Source organism: Amblyomma maculatum, chromosome 9, assembly GCF_055883805.1.
Source record: "Amblyomma maculatum isolate TAMU_Amacu chromosome 9, ASM5588380v1, whole genome shotgun sequence".
Classification (NCBI taxonomy): Eukaryota; Metazoa; Arthropoda; class Arachnida; order Ixodida; family Ixodidae; genus Amblyomma; species Amblyomma maculatum.
In genome coordinates, this window is record NC_139352.1 from 119274619 (window position 1) to 119292153 (window position 17535).

Here is a 17535-nt window from a genome sequence, read left to right on the forward strand (position 1 = left end):
GCGGAAACTTTGCACTTTTTCACGAGATATTTCGTTCATCATGAATTAAACACCCTGTATCAAAGCCGCAGCGCGCACATCTCACCGCACCAGTCATCCACTTCAAGTTGCGCTCTCACAATCACACTATATATCACCTTTTGTCCTTCGCTCTTTCCTCTAGCAGCTACAGACTGCAGCGGCCGACCGCATGACATCGTAGCAATCCCATCATCATCTGCTTTTTGAGAACGTCCACCGATGAGCTTAAATGTTATTTAAAGTGCATTCCCACTACTTGAAAGAGGGGGGGGGGGGGGGGGCTGTGAAAATAAACTAACTGAATTGCAGCCGCAGAGGACGATTGATTGATTGATTGATTGATTGATTGATTGATTGATTGATTGATTGATTGATTGATTGATTGATTGATTGATTGATTGATTGATTGATTGATTGATTGTCGGAAAAAACTTCCACTCAACAGGCGAGATCCTGAGCTATCGATTCGCCTGTGCCTGTTAGCGCATAGTCGTCATGACAACATACGCCGAATAGAAGATTACTCAGTTAGTTGGCTAAATGTCTTGCTGGGTAGTCGTTTAACTATCGGCCGGCGACCGTCGCACATCCATTCGTTCCCTTATCCATTTGCTATTCTATAGACTCGTGTCTGCAGGTATTGTTGGCGTTTAGCACGCATTAAAGGATGAAAGGCACGACAGTAATGAGCGATTGTTTAGGCGATCCGCTGAAAGCGCATCGTGCCTCTCACGCCACCACCCAGCCTCATGCAATACACAGCGCGGCGCTCTTCGCGGTTCCCTTTCAGTAGGCGACAAATGCGAGTTCGATCTCGAACGCGAGGGCCCGTAAATCACGTCCGCCCTCAGCTGACTGCGTGTGCGCGCTTCAGCTCTTAATAGCCTCGCCGATCGAGGTCACAGCTGCATAGGGCGATGCGGGATGCACACGGATGGACGGGTGGGCTCGTCCATTAATTAGTTCACAGAAACCTTCGGGTCCATTGTGAAACGGACACAAAAGACCACGGTCTGACAATGACTCGATAAAACTACTGAAGGCGGCCTTCGTTCCGTCTGCGGCATCCCACTGAGAGCTCGGCGCAATATAGGCTTGCAGTTTGTCATTTGCACGTTGCGCGAGTCTGCTAATCACGTTGACGCACACACGAAATGCAAAACAGTTGTCATGGCCAGCGCGTTGATGATCTTTAAAATGCAGTAGAAAATTCACAGTTACTCATTGGGGAGAAAGAAAACATATTTAAATCTTCTCTCAGGGTATTTTTCTTTTTTTTCTTCATTCATTAATGTTTTCATTTAAAAACATCGGCCGAATGGGCGTGCTACAAATGCAGTAAACGTAGTAAGAACATGCTCTATACAACGATTATATGGGCTGCTGCCGCCAGTATTAACATCAGCTACGGAATCAAGCGGGAAGAGAAAGTAGAAAAGTTCTATGCAGGACAATCGTTCTAGGAAACTTCAGTCAGCCGCAGGTTTACTAAAATGGAACTATTAAAACTAAATGCATCTTGTGAAATTGCGTATGATGAGATAATTTCGTGTGAGAGCCAACTATACGACGCCTCGGGTGGAGGAATCGATCTCCGGCTCCAATAGATGCCTCTGTACAAGCAACACGCAAGAGCTACATTGCAACATCAGTGACCGAAGCCAAGACACGCGCTAATCAATATCGAAGCGCACAAAATGTCTCATGGAGGGTTATATCGTCGGCACTGTATTGCAGAATACGTCTCGACTAACAAAAATATGGCTTCCCAGAAGCATGCCATATCCAGTCTGCGTGTATCCCTTGTCCCTAACAAGGATTTGCCACCGGCAAGGTGATATGAAACGCGACTGGCTCATTTAAAAAAAAAAAAAAAAACGCGATCGTTATTCAGTCCGAGGAATAGAAAGAGAAGCGGAGTGAGAAAAAATCGAGCAGATCGGGTGAATGCGGCAGTACATAGCAAGGCTTTGTAACGCCTGCATATGTACTGCGGGGAGCACACGAGCGCAAAAAGCAAACAAACGGAAACAAAAAAAAAATTAAGCGAATGGAGAAACGTCGCCGACGTCGATACAGAAAACGCACTGCTAAGCGGCCGAGCGCCGAGGCCAAACACGCGAGGAGTGGCGGCTGGGGGAGCACTGGGAGGGCGTCGCCGTCTTGCTTCGAAGTCGACCTCGTAGGACGGAGGAGAGAGCCTCCCGAGAGACGAGAAAGGAGGAATATCCTTTTGTGTCTCTCAGTCGCCTGTACGTGTGTACGCGCGCACGCACTGTGTCCTAGCGTAGAAAAAGCGTGCAGCCTTGCGCGAGAAGGGGCTGGCGACCTGCCGCTGGGGCTCAGGCAGCCGTCACGATGTTTGGCAGCTGAGCAACATGTCGCGGGATTGAATCCCTCAGTAGAACAGATCTCGACCAGTTGATGCATGGTTGAATTTGAATACTAATCCCCACGCCCAGAAAAAAGCGCGAGAAAGAGAGCAACAGGACGAAGGCTGGACATCCGTATTACAGTAGAGGATCGGTGTACCTTGTTCTCGTATGCTGCTAAGTGCACGTAGTGCATAAATATAGTCCGAAGTAATCGAAATAAACCCCAATTCCTCTTATACGCCACCCCTCTATTCCTCGCTATGGCTTCACTCCTTCAATCAACCCTTCCGCGATTCAAATGTCCGTCCACCGGGGAGTGCTACCCTTTGCTTCTTTTGCTATATGCTATTCTAGGAAATGAATTTTGCCTTAACATCTGATGGCGTGAATAATTAAGTTAGGTGAGCCAGGATTTTGCCTTAACATCTGATGGCGTGAATAATTAAGTTAGGTGAGCCAGGGAACCCTGAAATGTATGGTTTTTCACATGAGCTTGTACGTATACGATGAAATCGTGCAGGTCAAAGGAGGGAAAAGGGGGATAAGGCTCATTCCATTTTAAACAGCTCAAAAGTGCGGTAAAAGGCTCAAGAGGACTAACATGGTGCTACGTCTGCTTTTTGTAGTTCTTTAGCTTTGCTTCAAAATGCACCAAAGCCAGATGATGCGCGCCTTTATCGCTGTCGCTTAATGAACTTTCGAGTCATTCTATTAACCATCGTTTTTTTTCGTCCCATGGAAAAAAAATAACTCCGCTTAATAATGATGAAGACTGTAGCGCTCGGAAACACGGACAACACGAAGGACGCAACACATGCGCTGTGTTGTCTTCTTCGTGTTGTCCGTGTTTGCGAGCGCTACAGTCTTCATGACGAACGACCAACTCGCCCAATCTGCCACCCTCATCCGTTTAATACGCCATCTCCGCAGAACTGGGGCAAATTTTCGGCTGCCTTCTTGTTTGAAATAACGCTAAATTACAAAACAAGCTTGCTAGGCCGTTCTCGAAGGTTGTCGCTGCTATATGCCTTCCTCAGCGCAATATCCCGACAATCATAACATAGCTTTCATGGTGTTGCACGGTTTTCATGTGCATAGAGAGGCTCAGGGTATTCTATAGTCGGCGGCCGACACACCGTGGCAGCGGCTCCCGCTTGATCGCAGTGCTTTGTGCTTACGGAGGCAGGGGTGAGAAAGCGGGAGGTGGTGGCATTGTGCGATCTTGGAGCGTGCACGCCTTGGCAGCAGCGGGATATCGACTCTGAAGCCGGCGAGCACAGCTACAAGTGGGTCGCTTTGTGCTTCTCGTGCGCCCTGTCTCAGGAGCAGCCCCCCTCTTTCATATCCCCGCTCAGGATCAATCTGATGGTGAGGACAACAGGTGCAACGCCTGAGTTCGAAGAGGGCGGGGTGGTTGAGGCACGTGGCAAGTGCATGTCTTTTGTGGCATCGCCCGAACATCCGACCTCCCCCCCCCCCCCCCCCCTTAGAGGGATAAAGAGGATGCATAGCGGCTGGATTTCTTCTATTTTCATTTCGTGCTGGGAGGAGAGTTTGTAGGGACTAAGGCAAGGAATACCTTAGAAGTCGCCAGACAGTTGAGTGGGAAGTTCAGATTACGAAGATTGTGGGTTAAAAAAATTATGCAGGAGGGAAGAATGTATATCTCTTTTCTCTTACAGCAAAAGTGTATTGCCATCAGCTTTCCTTCCTCTTATGACAGAATTTGATCTTTTCAGCATTTTGTTCTAGTCTGAAACGTAATAAATCTGCCGGACTTGACAACATTTTCATAGGTGTCCTGATAAGAAACATTACAGCTCTGAAACATGTTCTGCTATTTATTTTAAACGGCATAATTGCAAGTGGTACATGGCCAGAATCACTGAAGAGTGCTCGTGTTGTTCCTCTGTACAAAAGTTGGAAAAAGAATGATATTGCCAACTACCGCCCTTTATCTGTTCTTTCCTGCGTATCCCAGATATTAGAAAAACACGTACTTTCTGTGATGAATGCATTTATTGCTAAACATGACCTACTGGGTGTGAATCAGTACGGATTTGTCAGTGGGTCAGGAAGACAGGTGCTATTGGAAAATCTCTCTGATTTACTGCACCAGAGCCTGGAGAACAATGAGGTGGCATTTGGGCTTTTTTTGGAAGTAAAAAAAGCTTTCAACCCAGTAAATCATCAAATTTTAAACTCTAAAATGTATTCATATGGATTTAGGGGTCCTTTTTTGTCACTAATTAAAAACTATCTTCAAAATCGCTCACAAGTAGTCATTTTTGGGCCTATCTGCAGTGGCGCGGTAAGTCTGTTGTGTGATGTCCCGCAAAGGTCTATTTTATCTCCTTTGTTGTCCAACTTGTATGTGAATGATATATGTGACCACGTGAAAGCATCCACCGTATTCCTTTACGCTGATGACACTTTACTAGTATCAAGCAACCCTGAGTTTTCATGCGCCCTGGCTTAAAGTTAGTGATTGGTTTGCCTCAAACTTAATACAAATAAATAGCACCAAATCCAGGCTTTTCTGTTTTCGTAATGCGCACAAAGATGTACCAAGTGTAGGTTCCATATATTTACACCCCTCATATTGCTCTTTGTGTTCCTGCCAACCTATAGCTAGCGTCCCGTCGGTTAAGTATCTTGGTGTGCCATAGACAGCGATCTGACAGGGAATACTCATTTGAACCACATTTGTAAGAAACTTAGAAGTGTTGCATGTTTGTTGTTTAATTTGAAAACCATGATGCCTTTTTCTATCAGAAAACTAATCGCCCAGGCTCTGGGGCGATTAGTGTGGGGCGATTGGGTGTTTTAAGATAAGGTATGTGTTATTTTTTTAACTCCTCTTTCACATGGAAATGTCGAGTTAATAGGATGTTGAAAAACATCGCTACAAGCGTCCTCTACATGCCACAGGAGAATTTGCCCAGCAGTGTCTTTAGAACAGCCGGTTTGCCTTCTTTTGACAATCTTTTTAAACAAATTGTAGCACTGAAATATTTTTAGAGCAGTGCATACAGGCATATAAACACGAAATGGATACCGTTGAGACATGTTCCTCGTAATCATAAAATGAGAGTGCGCACTCACTACGGTAAAGCAACAAGACGCTATTATGTTCCAGCTATCTTTAATGAACTACCGGACGATGTATTTTCTTGGACCACCCGAAAAACACTGACAGTTGCTGTTCAAGTGTTAGAGAACCTTTCATATGTTGTGATGTTATCAGTGCAGTTTTGATAATATGTTGTGCCAAATGTATCTTTTTTTTTCTTCTTTAATTTTCTCTTTTATTTTTTATTTTTATTTTTTGCCTCTGACGGAGTATACGGATGTAGCGCGTACATTGCCGCTGCTGTCGGTTGTCGCCGCACAAGTCCACTTGTGGCTTCGGCGCTTCCGTTTCTGTATCTTGTTTTCAATATACTAAGCAGATTATTATTATTATTATTATTATTATTATTATTATTATTATTATTATTATTATTATTATTATTATTATTATTATTATTATTATTATTATTATTATTATTATTATTATTATTATTATCATTATTATTATTATTATTATCTTCATGCTGATGCTTGCTGCTTGCTTGCTCATGCTGCTTACCGTAGATGATGATGATGATGATGATGATGATGATGATGATGATGATGATGATGATGATGATGATGATGATGCCTGCCTGCCTGCCTGCCTGCCTGCCTGCCTGCCTGCCTGCCTGCCTGCCTGCCTGCCTGCCTGCCTGCCTGCCTGCCTGCCTGCCTGCCTGCCTGCCTGCCTGCCTGCCTGCCTGCCTGCCTGCCTGCCTGCCTGCCTGCCTGCCTGCCTGCCTGCCTGCCTGCCTGCCTGCCTGCCTGCCTGCCTGCCTGCCTGCCTGCCTGCCTGCCTGCCTGCCTGCCTGCCTGCCTGCCTGCCTGCCTGCCTGCCTGCCTGCCTGCCTGCCTGCCTGCCTGCCTGCCTGCCTGCCTGCCTGCCTGCCTGCCTGCCTGCCTGCCTGCCTGCCTGCCTGCCTGCCTGCCTGCCTGCCTGCCTGCCTGCCTGCCTGCCTGCCTGCCTGCCTGCCTGCCTGCCTGCCTGCCTGCCTGCCTGCCTGCCTGCCTGCCTGCCTGCCTGCCTGCCTGCCTGCCTGCCTGCCTGCCTGCCTGCCTGCCTGCCTGCCTGCCTGCCTGCCTGCCTGCCTGCCTGCCTGCCTGCCTGCCTGCCTGCCTGCCTGCCTGCCTGCCTGCCTGCCTGCCTGCCTGCCTGCCTGCCTGCCTGCCTGCCTGCCTGCCTGCCTGCCTGCCTGCCTGCCTGCCTGCCTGCCTGCCTGCCTGCCTGCCTGCCTGCCTGCCTGCCTGCCTGCCTGCCTGCCTGCCTGCCTGCCTGCCTGCCTGCCTGCCTGCCTGCCTGCCTGCCTGCCTGCCTGCCTGCCTGCCTGCCTGCCTGCCTGCCTGCCTGCCTGCCTGCCTGCCTGCCTGCCTGCCTGCCTGCCTGCCTGCCTGCCTGCCTGCCTGCCTGCCTGCCTGCCTGCCTGCCTGCCTGCCTGCCTGCCTGCCTGCCTGCCTGCCTGCCTGCCTGCCTGCCTGCCTGCCTGCCTGCCTGCCTGCCTGCCTGCCTGCCTGCCTGCCTGCCTGCCTGCCTGCCTGCCTGCCTGCCTGCCTGCCTGCCTGCCTGCCTGCCTGCCTGCCTGCCTGCCTGCCTGCCTGCCTGCCTGCCTGCCTGCCTGCCTGCCTGCCTGCCTGCCTGCCTGCCTGCCTGCCTGCCTGCCTGCCTGCCTGCCTGCCTGCCTGCCTGCCTGCCTGCCTGCCTGCCTGCCTGCCTGCCTGCCTGCCTGCCTGCCTGCCTGCCTGCCTGCCTGCCTGCCTGCCTGCCTGCCTGCCTGCCTGCCTGCCTGCCTGCCTGCCTGCCTGCCTGCCTGCCTGCCTGCCTGCCTGCCTGCCTGCCTGCCTGCCTGCCTGCCTGCCTGCCTGCCTGCCTGCCTGCCTGCCTGCCTGCCTGCCTGCCTGCCTGCCTGCCTGCCTGCCTGCCTGCCTGCCTGCCTGCCTGCCTGCCTGCCTGCCTGCCTGCCTGCCTGCCTGCCTGCCTGCCTGCCTGCCTGCCTGCCTGCCTGCCTGCCTGCCTGCCTGCCTGCCTGCCTGCCTGCCTGCCTGCCTGCCTGCCTGCCTGCCTGCCTGCCTGCCTGCCTGCCTGCCTGCCTGCCTGCCTGCCTGCCTGCCTGCCTGCCTGCCTGCCTGCCTGCCTGCCTGCCTGCCTGCCTGCCTGCCTGCCTGCCTGCCTGCCTGCCTGCCTGCCTGCCTGCCTGCCTGCCTGCCTGCCTGCCTGCCTGCCTGCCTGCCTGCCTGCCTGCCTGCCTGCCTGCCTGCCTGCCTGCCTGCCTGCCTGCCTGCCTGCCTGCCTGCCTGCCTGCCTGCCTGCCTGCCTGCCTGCCTGCCTGCCTGCCTGCCTGCCTGCCTGCCTGCCTGCCTGCCTGCCTGCCTGCCTGCCTGCCTGCCTGCCTGCCTGCCTGCCTGCCTGCCTGCCTGCCTGCCTGCCTGCCTGCCTGCCTGGAAGCACCTTCCATAATTTCCTTGAAAACTTTCTAGTCAATGTAGCGCATACGTGGTGCTGAGGAAGATATTGTCACGGACAACAGGGCTAGACTTGACTAAAACGACGGGATGAAGCTGTACCAGCAGGCGAAGTCCGGCACACAGCACGCGAGAGTCAACTTCAGTGTCCTCTTCTTCCAGGCGCAGCAAGAACATGGGGACACCAGGTGGCATTACTCCCCCTCTTAAAAAAGAGATAAGGGACGGAGCGCGAGCGATGACCAATGTAAGCGAAAAGAAAGACCAGCACATTGACAGCATAGATAACGGAGGCGGGGTAAGATGCCCTACGCGACAACGAAACAAGCGCATAGCGCACTACCGCGTGAAATAGGGCTTCATGCGGACAACGTGCACGATCTCGGAGCGTGGTTGCCGACGCGAGGGCTGCACAGTACCCACTGGAAGAACTTCGTAAGTCACTTCCGTGACTCGGCGCAGAACTTCGTAAGGTCCGAAGTAACGAGAAATCAGTTTATCGCACAAGCCGGGCCGACGCACCGGGGTCCACACCCAAACTTTCTCTCCAGGATGGTATGCGACGTGTCGATGACGGAGGTTGTAGCGGCGTGCATCCGTGCCCTGCTGTTGTTGAATGTGAAAGCGGGCAAGTTGACGTGCTTCCTCAGCGCGCTGAGCAAACTGCTCGGCGTCTGGCGTGAGCGGATGATCATCTGTGCAGCTCGGAAGCATGGCATCCAACATCGTCTGAACTTCACGTCCGTAGACTAGGCAAAATGGTGTAAAACGCGTCGTCTCTTGGGTGGCCGTGTTGTAGGCATATGTGATGTAGGGGAGAATTTCATCCCAGTTTTTGTGCTGCGAGTCTATGTACATTGCGATCATGTCGGCGATGGTTTTGTTGAGTCTCTCCGTGAGGCCATTCGTCTGCGGGTGATATGCAGTAGTTTTTCGGTGGCTGGTATGACTAAGCTCGAGCACATCGTGCATGAGCTGTGCCGTAAACGCGGTGCCTCGATCGGTTACGACTAGGGACGGTGCACCATGACGCAACACGATTTGCTGCATAAAGAATTGGGCGATCTCAATTGATGTGCCCCGCTGCACTGCCTTGGTTTCCGCATAACGTGTGAGATAGTCAGTCGCGACTATAATCCATTTGTTACCCATCGATGACAGCGGAAATGGGCCCAGTAGGTCGATGCCGACTTGGTCAAACGGCGACCGAGGTGGAATAATAGGTTGGAGCAAACCCGCGGGCTTGAGAGGAGGCACCTTTCGACGCTGACACTCGCGGCAGCCTCTGACGTAGCGATGGACGGCGTCAGAAAGTTTAGGCCAATAATAGGCTTGACGAACTCGAGCGAGTGTGCGTGCAAAGCCCAAGTGGCCGGAGGTGGGCTCATCGTGGCAAGCAAAAAGGATATCGTCGCGAAGGTCGGCCGGCACCACAAGGAGGTGCGCTCGATCAACAGTGCTGGAGTTTTTCTTGAATAAAACGCCATTCCGAAGACAGAATGCAGACAGGTGCCTTCCAAACTGACGGGGGACGTCAGCAGCGCGACCCTCCAGGTGGTCAATGACAGGCCGAAGTTCTGGGTCAGCTCGCTGTCGGGTCATTATATCTGAGGCATTCACTAGTCCAAGAAAACCTCTGTCATCCGTGACGTTATCGACAAATCCGATGGGTGCCCGGGAGAGCGCGTCAGCATCTTCATGCTTCTGACCAGATTTGTACACAATGGAGTAATCAAATTCTTGGAGGCGAAGGCTCCATCGTGCTAGGCGCCCTGATGGGTCACGGAGATTGGCCAGCCAACACAAAGAATGGTGGTCAGTAACGACTTTAAACGCACGGCCATAGAGGTAAGGCCTAAATTTCATAGTTGCCCACACAACCGCGAGGCATTCCTTTTCCGTAGTGGAATAATTTGTTTCAGCGCGGGAGAGCGTGCGGCTGGCATACGCAATGACCCTTTCCACGCCAGCTTGGTGTTGTACGAGTACAGCGCCAAGGCCGATGTTGCTGGCGTCGGTGTGGACTTCGGTGGCAGCGTCTTCATCAAAGTTCGCAAGAACAGGGGTAGTTTGCAGTCGTCTGCGCAGCTCCGCAAAAGCCTCCTGTTGTTCGGCGGCCCACACGAACTGTGTATCATCCCGCGTGAGGCGGGTCAGGGGTGCGGCTATCTTGGAAAAGTCGGCGATGAAGCGGCGGTAGTACGCACACAAACCCAGGAAACGTTTTAAACTCCTCTTCGTGCCAGGAACGGGAAATTTGGCTACAGCGGCAGTTTTGTCGGGGTCTGGCCTAACGCCTGCGGCACTCACAAGATGACCGAGAAACTTCAATTCTTTGTAGCCAAAGTGGCACTTCTCGGGCTTGAGCGTCAAGTCAGCTGACCGGAGGGCGTCTAATACTGCGCGAAGGCGTTCGAGGTGTTCTCCAAAGGTTTCAGAGAACACGACAACGTCGTCGAGATAAACTAAACAGATTTGCCATTTGAGGCCGGCGAGAACGGTGTCCATCATGCGCTGAAAAGTAGCCGGCGCTGAACATAGGCCGAATGGCAGCACTTCAAACTCATACAGTCCATCTGGGGTGACAAAAGCTGTTTTTTCGCGGTCCCGCTCATCGACCTCAATCTGCCAGTACCCGCTCTTCAAGTCAATGGAGGAGAAGTACTGGGCACGGCGAAGCTTGTCGAGCGAATCGTCGATACGGGGCAGCGGGTAGACGTCTTTTTTAGTGATGTCGTTCAACTTTCGATAATCAACACAGAAGCGAAGGGTACCATCCTTTTTTTTCACCAGCACGACAGGGGACGACCACGGACTGTTGGAGGGTTGGATGACACCATCACGAAGCATCTCCTGAACCTGTGTCTGAATCGCTTCACGTTCCGTCGTTGAGATGCGGTACGGCTGCTGGCGTATAGGGCGGGCATCGTCGGGAGTAATTATGCGGTGCTTCACAAGAGGCGTTTGCCGAATTTTTGATGACGTCGCGAAACAAGCACTGTATTTTAGAAGGAGAGAACGCAGATCGTGCTGCTGTGCCTCCGAGAGATCTGTACTAATATCCAGACGATCAAGGGATGGGCGCACATTTTCAACTTCTCCGAACGTAAAACATTCAGAAACGTCCGCTAAGGCGTCGGCGAATGCGATTGCAGTAGCGCGGAAAAGATGGCGGGGTTCGTTCGTAAAGTTAGTCACCAGGAGCTTAGATCGGCCGTTACGCAGATGGATGAGACTCCGCGCCGAGGTGACTCCGTGGGTGAGCAAAAGGGACTGGTTGCCCTCAGCGACCGCCGTTCCGTCACGTAGTTCATCGCAGTTAACAGTCACAAAAACACTAGAACGTGGCGGAATAGAAACGCTCTCGGTGGAAATTCGAAGAGGGACACGGCTTTGGCGGTCTGCGGTGTCAGTATCATCAGCTTTCTCGGTCGAAAAGGTCACGGTGCGCTTCCGGAGATCGATAATGGCCCCATACTCCCGGAGAAAATCGACACCAAGGATACAGTCGCGGGAGCAGTCAGGTATCACAAGGCAGCTGACAACAAACGTGGAGTTGCGAATTTGGACTCTCGCCGTGCACTGACCGCTCGGAGTTACGACATGTCCGCCAGCGGTTCGAATCTGCGTGCCAGACCATGGCGTCATCACTTTCTTTAGAAGCGCCGCTAGCTTCCCGCTTAAAATCGAAAAATCAGCACCAGTGTCTACCAATGCAGTAACCTTATAGCCGTCGAGGAGCACGGGTATATCCAACGAGAGTCTATCTTCACGTGTACGAACTGTCGTCGGGGCCGTCAAGTCGCGGTCACTCACGGGTCGTGTTGTCGGGGGGTCTTCGTCGCGTCGATTTGAAGCGGCTTCGCCCCCTGAGGTCGCTGTCTTTAGTTTCCCCGGCTCGGACTAGGTGACCGTCGCTGCGCCATTCCGGAGGAGCTGGGCTGCGAGGATAGTCGGCGTGGAGACGGAGATCGTGACTGTCGTCTAAAAGTTGGCGCCATGCGCTGCTGGGCTACGTAGTCCTCAATATCCCGGGGTCGTTGGCCTAAAGGAGGGCTGCGCATGTCGATGGGGAAACCCTTCAGTCCCAGTTGTCGATATGGGCACTGTCGATACAGGTGACCAGCTTCTCCGCAGTGGAAGCACAGGCGCTGCCGATTTGGGGCACGCCACAGGTCTGCCTTTCGCTGGGGTGGTCGGCGGTTGTCGATGTACGGCTCGGGGTGGGCTGAATACAGTGAGCCTTGGTCGGGTGGCAGTAATTGCGTGGAATCAGTCGGGGGACGTCGCAAGATGTCCGCATACGTTGGCCGACAGGACTCGGTGGAAAAGGATGGCGGGTTAGCAGCTGGTACCGAAGGCCGAAGTGCTTGCTGGAGTTCTTCTCGGACAATACTAGCGACAGAGCCGACCGTCGGCTGGGGAGCACCGAAAAGCTTCTGGAGCTCTTCACGCAAAATGGAGCGGATGATTTCGCGAAGAAGATCCGGACTAGTCCCGAAGGCCGAATGCGGCTCCGTGAGCGAAGCGGCGAGTACCGGCCTGTCGTAGGTCGCAGACCGCTGCTGGAGCATCCTTTCCATCGTGATTGCTTCCGAAACAAACTCGGCAACTGTGCTCGGCGGGTTGCGCACGAGCCCAGCGAACAGTTGTTCCTTAACGCCGTGCATGAGATGGCGCACCTTTTTCTCTTCGGGCATGGCCGGGTCAGATCGTCGGAACAGGCTAGTCATGTCCTCCACGTACATGGTTATGGTCTCATTCGGCATCTGTATGCGAGAGCGTAAGGCCCTTTCCGCTCGTTCTCGGCGATCCGGGCTGGTGTAGGTGTCCAGGATGCAGCGGCAGAACTCGCGCCACGATGTTAGGGCGCCTTCACGATTCTCGTACCAAATGCGAGCGCCATCTTCCAGGCTAAAGAAGACGTTCCTCAGCTTTGCGGCGTCGTCCCACTGATTAAATGCGGCGACCCGTTCAAACTGGGCGAGCCAGTCTTCGACGTCTTCCGTCTGACAGCCGTGGAAAGCCTTAGGCAGTCGTGGGCTCTGTAGAGTGTAGTACGTTGGAGTTTGCATGGAAGGTCGAGGGGCGGCTGCGGTGGTGAATTCCAACGGCCCGTGCTCAGGTGGTAGGCCTAGGTTCCTCCGGCTAGCGCGGTGAACAGGAGTGTCGATTGGCACAGGACCTGAATCCTGGGTATGCGGAGGAGTGCGGGACATATACTGGGATCGATACCCTGCGCCGACACCAAAATATGTCACGGACAACAGGGCTAGACTTGACTAAAACGACGGGATGAAGCTGTACCAGCAGGCGAAGTCCGGCACACAGCACGCGAGAGTCAACTTCAGTGTCCTCTTCTTCCAGGCGCAGCAAGAACATGGGGACACCAGGTGGCAATATGATATGGCCGGTAATGGTAAGGTAGGTCGGGATGTGGTCGCTCCCATGGGTTTCAATATCTGAGAACCAGCGGACGCATCTTGTAAGGCATTTCAAAACGAAAGTCAAGTCCAGGCAGCTGCTATAATTCACTCCTCTAATATACGTCGGGATTTCGTCATTAAGGCAATGAAGGTTATAGTCCGAGGCAAAGGAGACGAGCTTTCTGCCCCTAAGGTTCATCCTAACACCTTCCCACGAAGGGTGGTGGGCATTTAAATCTCCTGTGATAATCTATGGACTACTTGTGGCACCCATCAGGTCACTCAGTCTCTCGGTGTCAAAGCGGCTTGATGACGCCAGGTACACAGCCACAAGTGTAAACGTCATGGCGCGGCTCTTCACGGTCATGCAGACACACTGGTTATCATTGTTCGGAGGAACCGGATGAAGCACGTATGTTAGTTCAGGTCAAATGTATACGATGACTTTGTTAATTATGTTGCACGCATGCGAAGAAAATGCCTCGTAACCGGATATTCGCAAAATTTTCGATACGTTCGGTTCACAAATAACGAGAATGGGGAAATTGTTTTGATAGACATATCGTCAAATATCTGAAATCCGAGAATGAAGTCCACGGGAATTCCACTGAAAAATAAAAGCTTGCTTGACTTTTTTGTGAAGAGGTAAGTCCTGGTGCCTAATTTTGTAAGGCCACAAGAACTGGATATAGTGCGTTCAGTACTTGCAGAGCGTTCGCTGCTGACAGCAAACTGCGCATGGCATTCGTCAGAGACATGAGCATAACAATCACTTGCAGATCTTGGCTGCTGTCGGAGTGTTGTCGTTGCGCTGGCTCAATTATAGGTGTTGGACATTTGGATGGCAGCAATGTTTCTGGCCTAGTGCGCATAGAAGGCTTCGATAGTGATGGCCAAGAGGTGTGCTAGCATCACTAGAAGGTGGGATTTCTGCGTTTACTGTAGGTGGTGGCGGAGTTGGACAAGCCATAGTAGCACTTGGAGCCTTCTCTTCAACGGTTGTTGCCTTCTTTGTTGATCATTTTCGGTGCGAGCGACGTCGACGCACCTTTGCAGTGGCTTCTCTGTGCAAGGAATGATCTCGCACCATTTGCCTCAGTACTGCCCTCTCAGTCTTTAGCCGAGAGCAGTCTCGCGAGAATGAGTCGTGGGAGCCGCTGCAGTTGGCACACTTCAAGGCGTTCGTTCGGCAGACATCAGCACTGTGTGCCTCTGAACATCTGGTGCACACGATGGCACGTGGCCTATCTTCATGCATTTCCTGCAGTGGTTTAGGCACGAATGGTCGAACTGAATGTCGAAAGTGCCCGACCTTGACATGCGCTGGTATGCAGTACCCTTCAACGTATGATGCATGTTGACTTTCCAAGGCGCTGAACTCGGACTATGGTAATGTTATCACTAAATGTTAGGCCACTAAAGGGACATATATGGCAGCCGGTGACAGGCAACAGAATGTGGCGGAGCGAAGGCGAGGTGGGCTTGATAGGTCCTCTGAGCAGATATACGTAGGTCGAGGCGCAGAAGACCAGCAGAACAGTCAATGAGGGCAGAATGAGCAGATAAAAAGTCGATCCGAAGAATTACGTCTTGAGGACAGCTGTGCAGAATGGTGAAAAAACAGAAGTATGGTGATTACCAACACTTACACGAGCAGTACACATGCCGGCTACAGCAGCATAACTGTCGTCGCCTAAGCGGACGGTGGATGTCGTGGCTGAAGCCGTTACTTTCTTTAGGCGACGGTGAAAAGAGGAGCTCCTGACAGATACTTGGGCACCAGTGTCACTAAGGGCAGGAACTAAAACACTATGGATCCACAGAAATAATCATCAAGTTACTTGATAGAGCAGAGGTCGGTAGAGGATTTGCAATATGGGTCGAGAACGGAGCGTCACCTATGGGAGCTGCATTTCCTAGTTTCCCGCGACGTGTCCAGTATAGGAAGACGACGAGCTGCGGCGGGAAACAGGAGAGCGGTAGCGACGGGATTGCGGAGACGGTGAGCGGCTTCGGGTCGGTGCGGGAGGGACGTGGTCGAGTGCTTGAGGCGTAAAATGCGATGCATATATGGGCGTGGTGGGTAATAGTTGTACCGATTGCTGAAGAAGCGGGGTGCTGTGTACCAACGGCTTGCAGTGCACAGTAGCGGGAGATATGTCACACACGACGACATAAAAAGCATATGGGACGGTCGTCAGGGGTTCGCCATTCAGCGTCATTTCGATAGCCCTACCGGGGGTGGAAACCAGTCGGGTAGTGCATGGTAACAGCAATAACAGGGAGTTCTGGAAAAGGGGAGTGTCCGTCCATGGTGTGGCCTGTGGAGACCTCCATGTTTGCAACCTCCTGGCGGACGACTTCTTTTATCAAGAAAACTGTAGCAACGTAGTTAGAAGGTAATTGAAGAGCGCTGGGAACCACAGTTGCCAGGGCTCTAATTCTCGGCACACGATGCGGGTGAAGTTGTCTTGTGTAGAAGGCCGCCTTAAAGTCGCTGAATCAGCGCAGGTGGAACTAGCAGCGGTGTTTGGCAGGCAATCAAAATGAGGAGATATCCGACGAAATTTAGCTTATTCGAAGAGGCGACATGTCTATAAGACAGCATCGACGGTTGCACAGTCTTTGCATCGTAAAAGATTGAAGGCGTCGACGGCAATACCTTCGAGGATATGGCCGACTTTGTCCTCTTCAGTCATGTCCTTGTCAACTTTACGGCACAAAGCGAGAACGTCTTGTATGTATGCAACGTACCGATCCGTGACCGTTTGTGCGCGTGACGCCAGGTCTTTTAATGCCAAAGTATTAATTCGCTATGTTCACAGATTTCTGTCCGCAGACCGCGTCCGCAGGCCGCGTCCGCAGACCACGTCAGCAAAATCGTGTCCGCAGCAGTTGTAATTGAGAAGTGATAGAGGTTAATGAGAGGTTGACGTAATGTTGTGTCAAAAATGATTAGGCCAATAAGTTATTTATGTATGTCTTCGAAAAATTAATTACGCCAATAAGTTATTTAGGTAATTAATTAGAGGCAAAACGCAAAATCGTGTTCACAGCAGTTGCGAGTAATTGAGAAGTGATAGAGGTTAATGAACGGTGTGAATCGATAGAGAGTGACGTAATGTCTAAAAAATTAATTATGCCAATATGTTAATTCGGTAATCATTAGAGGTAAGGAATGTAAAAGTGAAGGCAAAACTGGTCTCATTGGTCAGAGGCTTGGCGCCACATTTGAATGTATCAAATACTGAAATAGTTAAGTCAGTCAAATAAGGTGACGTGAAGGATGTGACGTCACGCAACCGGAAGTGCATCCAAAAAATGGCATGGGAAGGGATTGGCACGCAATTTAAAAGTACTAAAGACTAAAATAGGTAAACAAGAAGCGAATTAAGAAACTAGAAGCAACCAGAAGCAACCAACAGCAGCATCCGAGCTTTCGCATTACTCCAATGCAGATTCTGCAGTGATCTTTAATTTTTGGCTGCGAGCAGGTTTTTCAAGGGCTTTACAACACATCATGCATTAGAAAGGTTGTTTTGTAGGCCAGCTGGTGATCCATACCTCAAGAAATGCTCCGGCGCGGTAGGCAAGGACAAGACGTAAAAATAACACCCCAGAGTGTTTTTTTGCTTGCAAAGTTCCCATGAAGTTAGTTGTGGCTCATATGTGACGTACCACTTGCGCGCTGTGCCTGTCAAAAAGACGATAAGGTTGGCTAACATCAGAGTAGCATCCCAGCGATTATTTTCGCTGGCGCGCTCATACATATCGAGCCAGTCGTTGACGTTGTCGTCAGTGCCACAGAATGGGCCAGGGTCGCTGGGCTGGACCATGACGACGGCTTGTGGAGCCATTGAAGACGAGGCGGTATCTGCTGGGTCGGCAGCAATGGGCATGTAGCATGCAACTACTCAACTCAACTCAAACTCAAACTGCAGCCTCCACCAAGATGTTATACGGGGCTTGATATAGCCAGTTAATGCAGCACAGCCCAGTTAACCGCACTTCAAAGTCGTCGTCGTCGTCCCTCAGAAAAATTGCTGAATTCTTCGTCACACTATTGTCCCACAGTTCATCAAAGATTTCCAGTTTAACAAAGGTCGAGGAAAGTACCATGCTGGCACGATTAATTGAGCTTG

At 51.8% G+C, this 17535-nt stretch overlaps 1 protein-coding gene across 1 annotated transcript in view; it reads right to left on the reverse strand.

Annotated features, from left to right (window-relative positions):
• The window catches only part of LOC146180232 (aminopeptidase NAALADL1-like), a 192368-nt gene that overhangs the window by 143633 nt on the left and 31200 nt on the right, over window positions 1-17535 (reverse strand). Inside the window, exon 2 of the mRNA XM_084580354.1 lies at window positions 17072-17267. Within this exon, the coding sequence (XP_084436480.1) occupies window positions 17072-17267 (196 nt within the window). The remainder of the gene's footprint in view (window positions 1-17071; window positions 17268-17535) is intronic.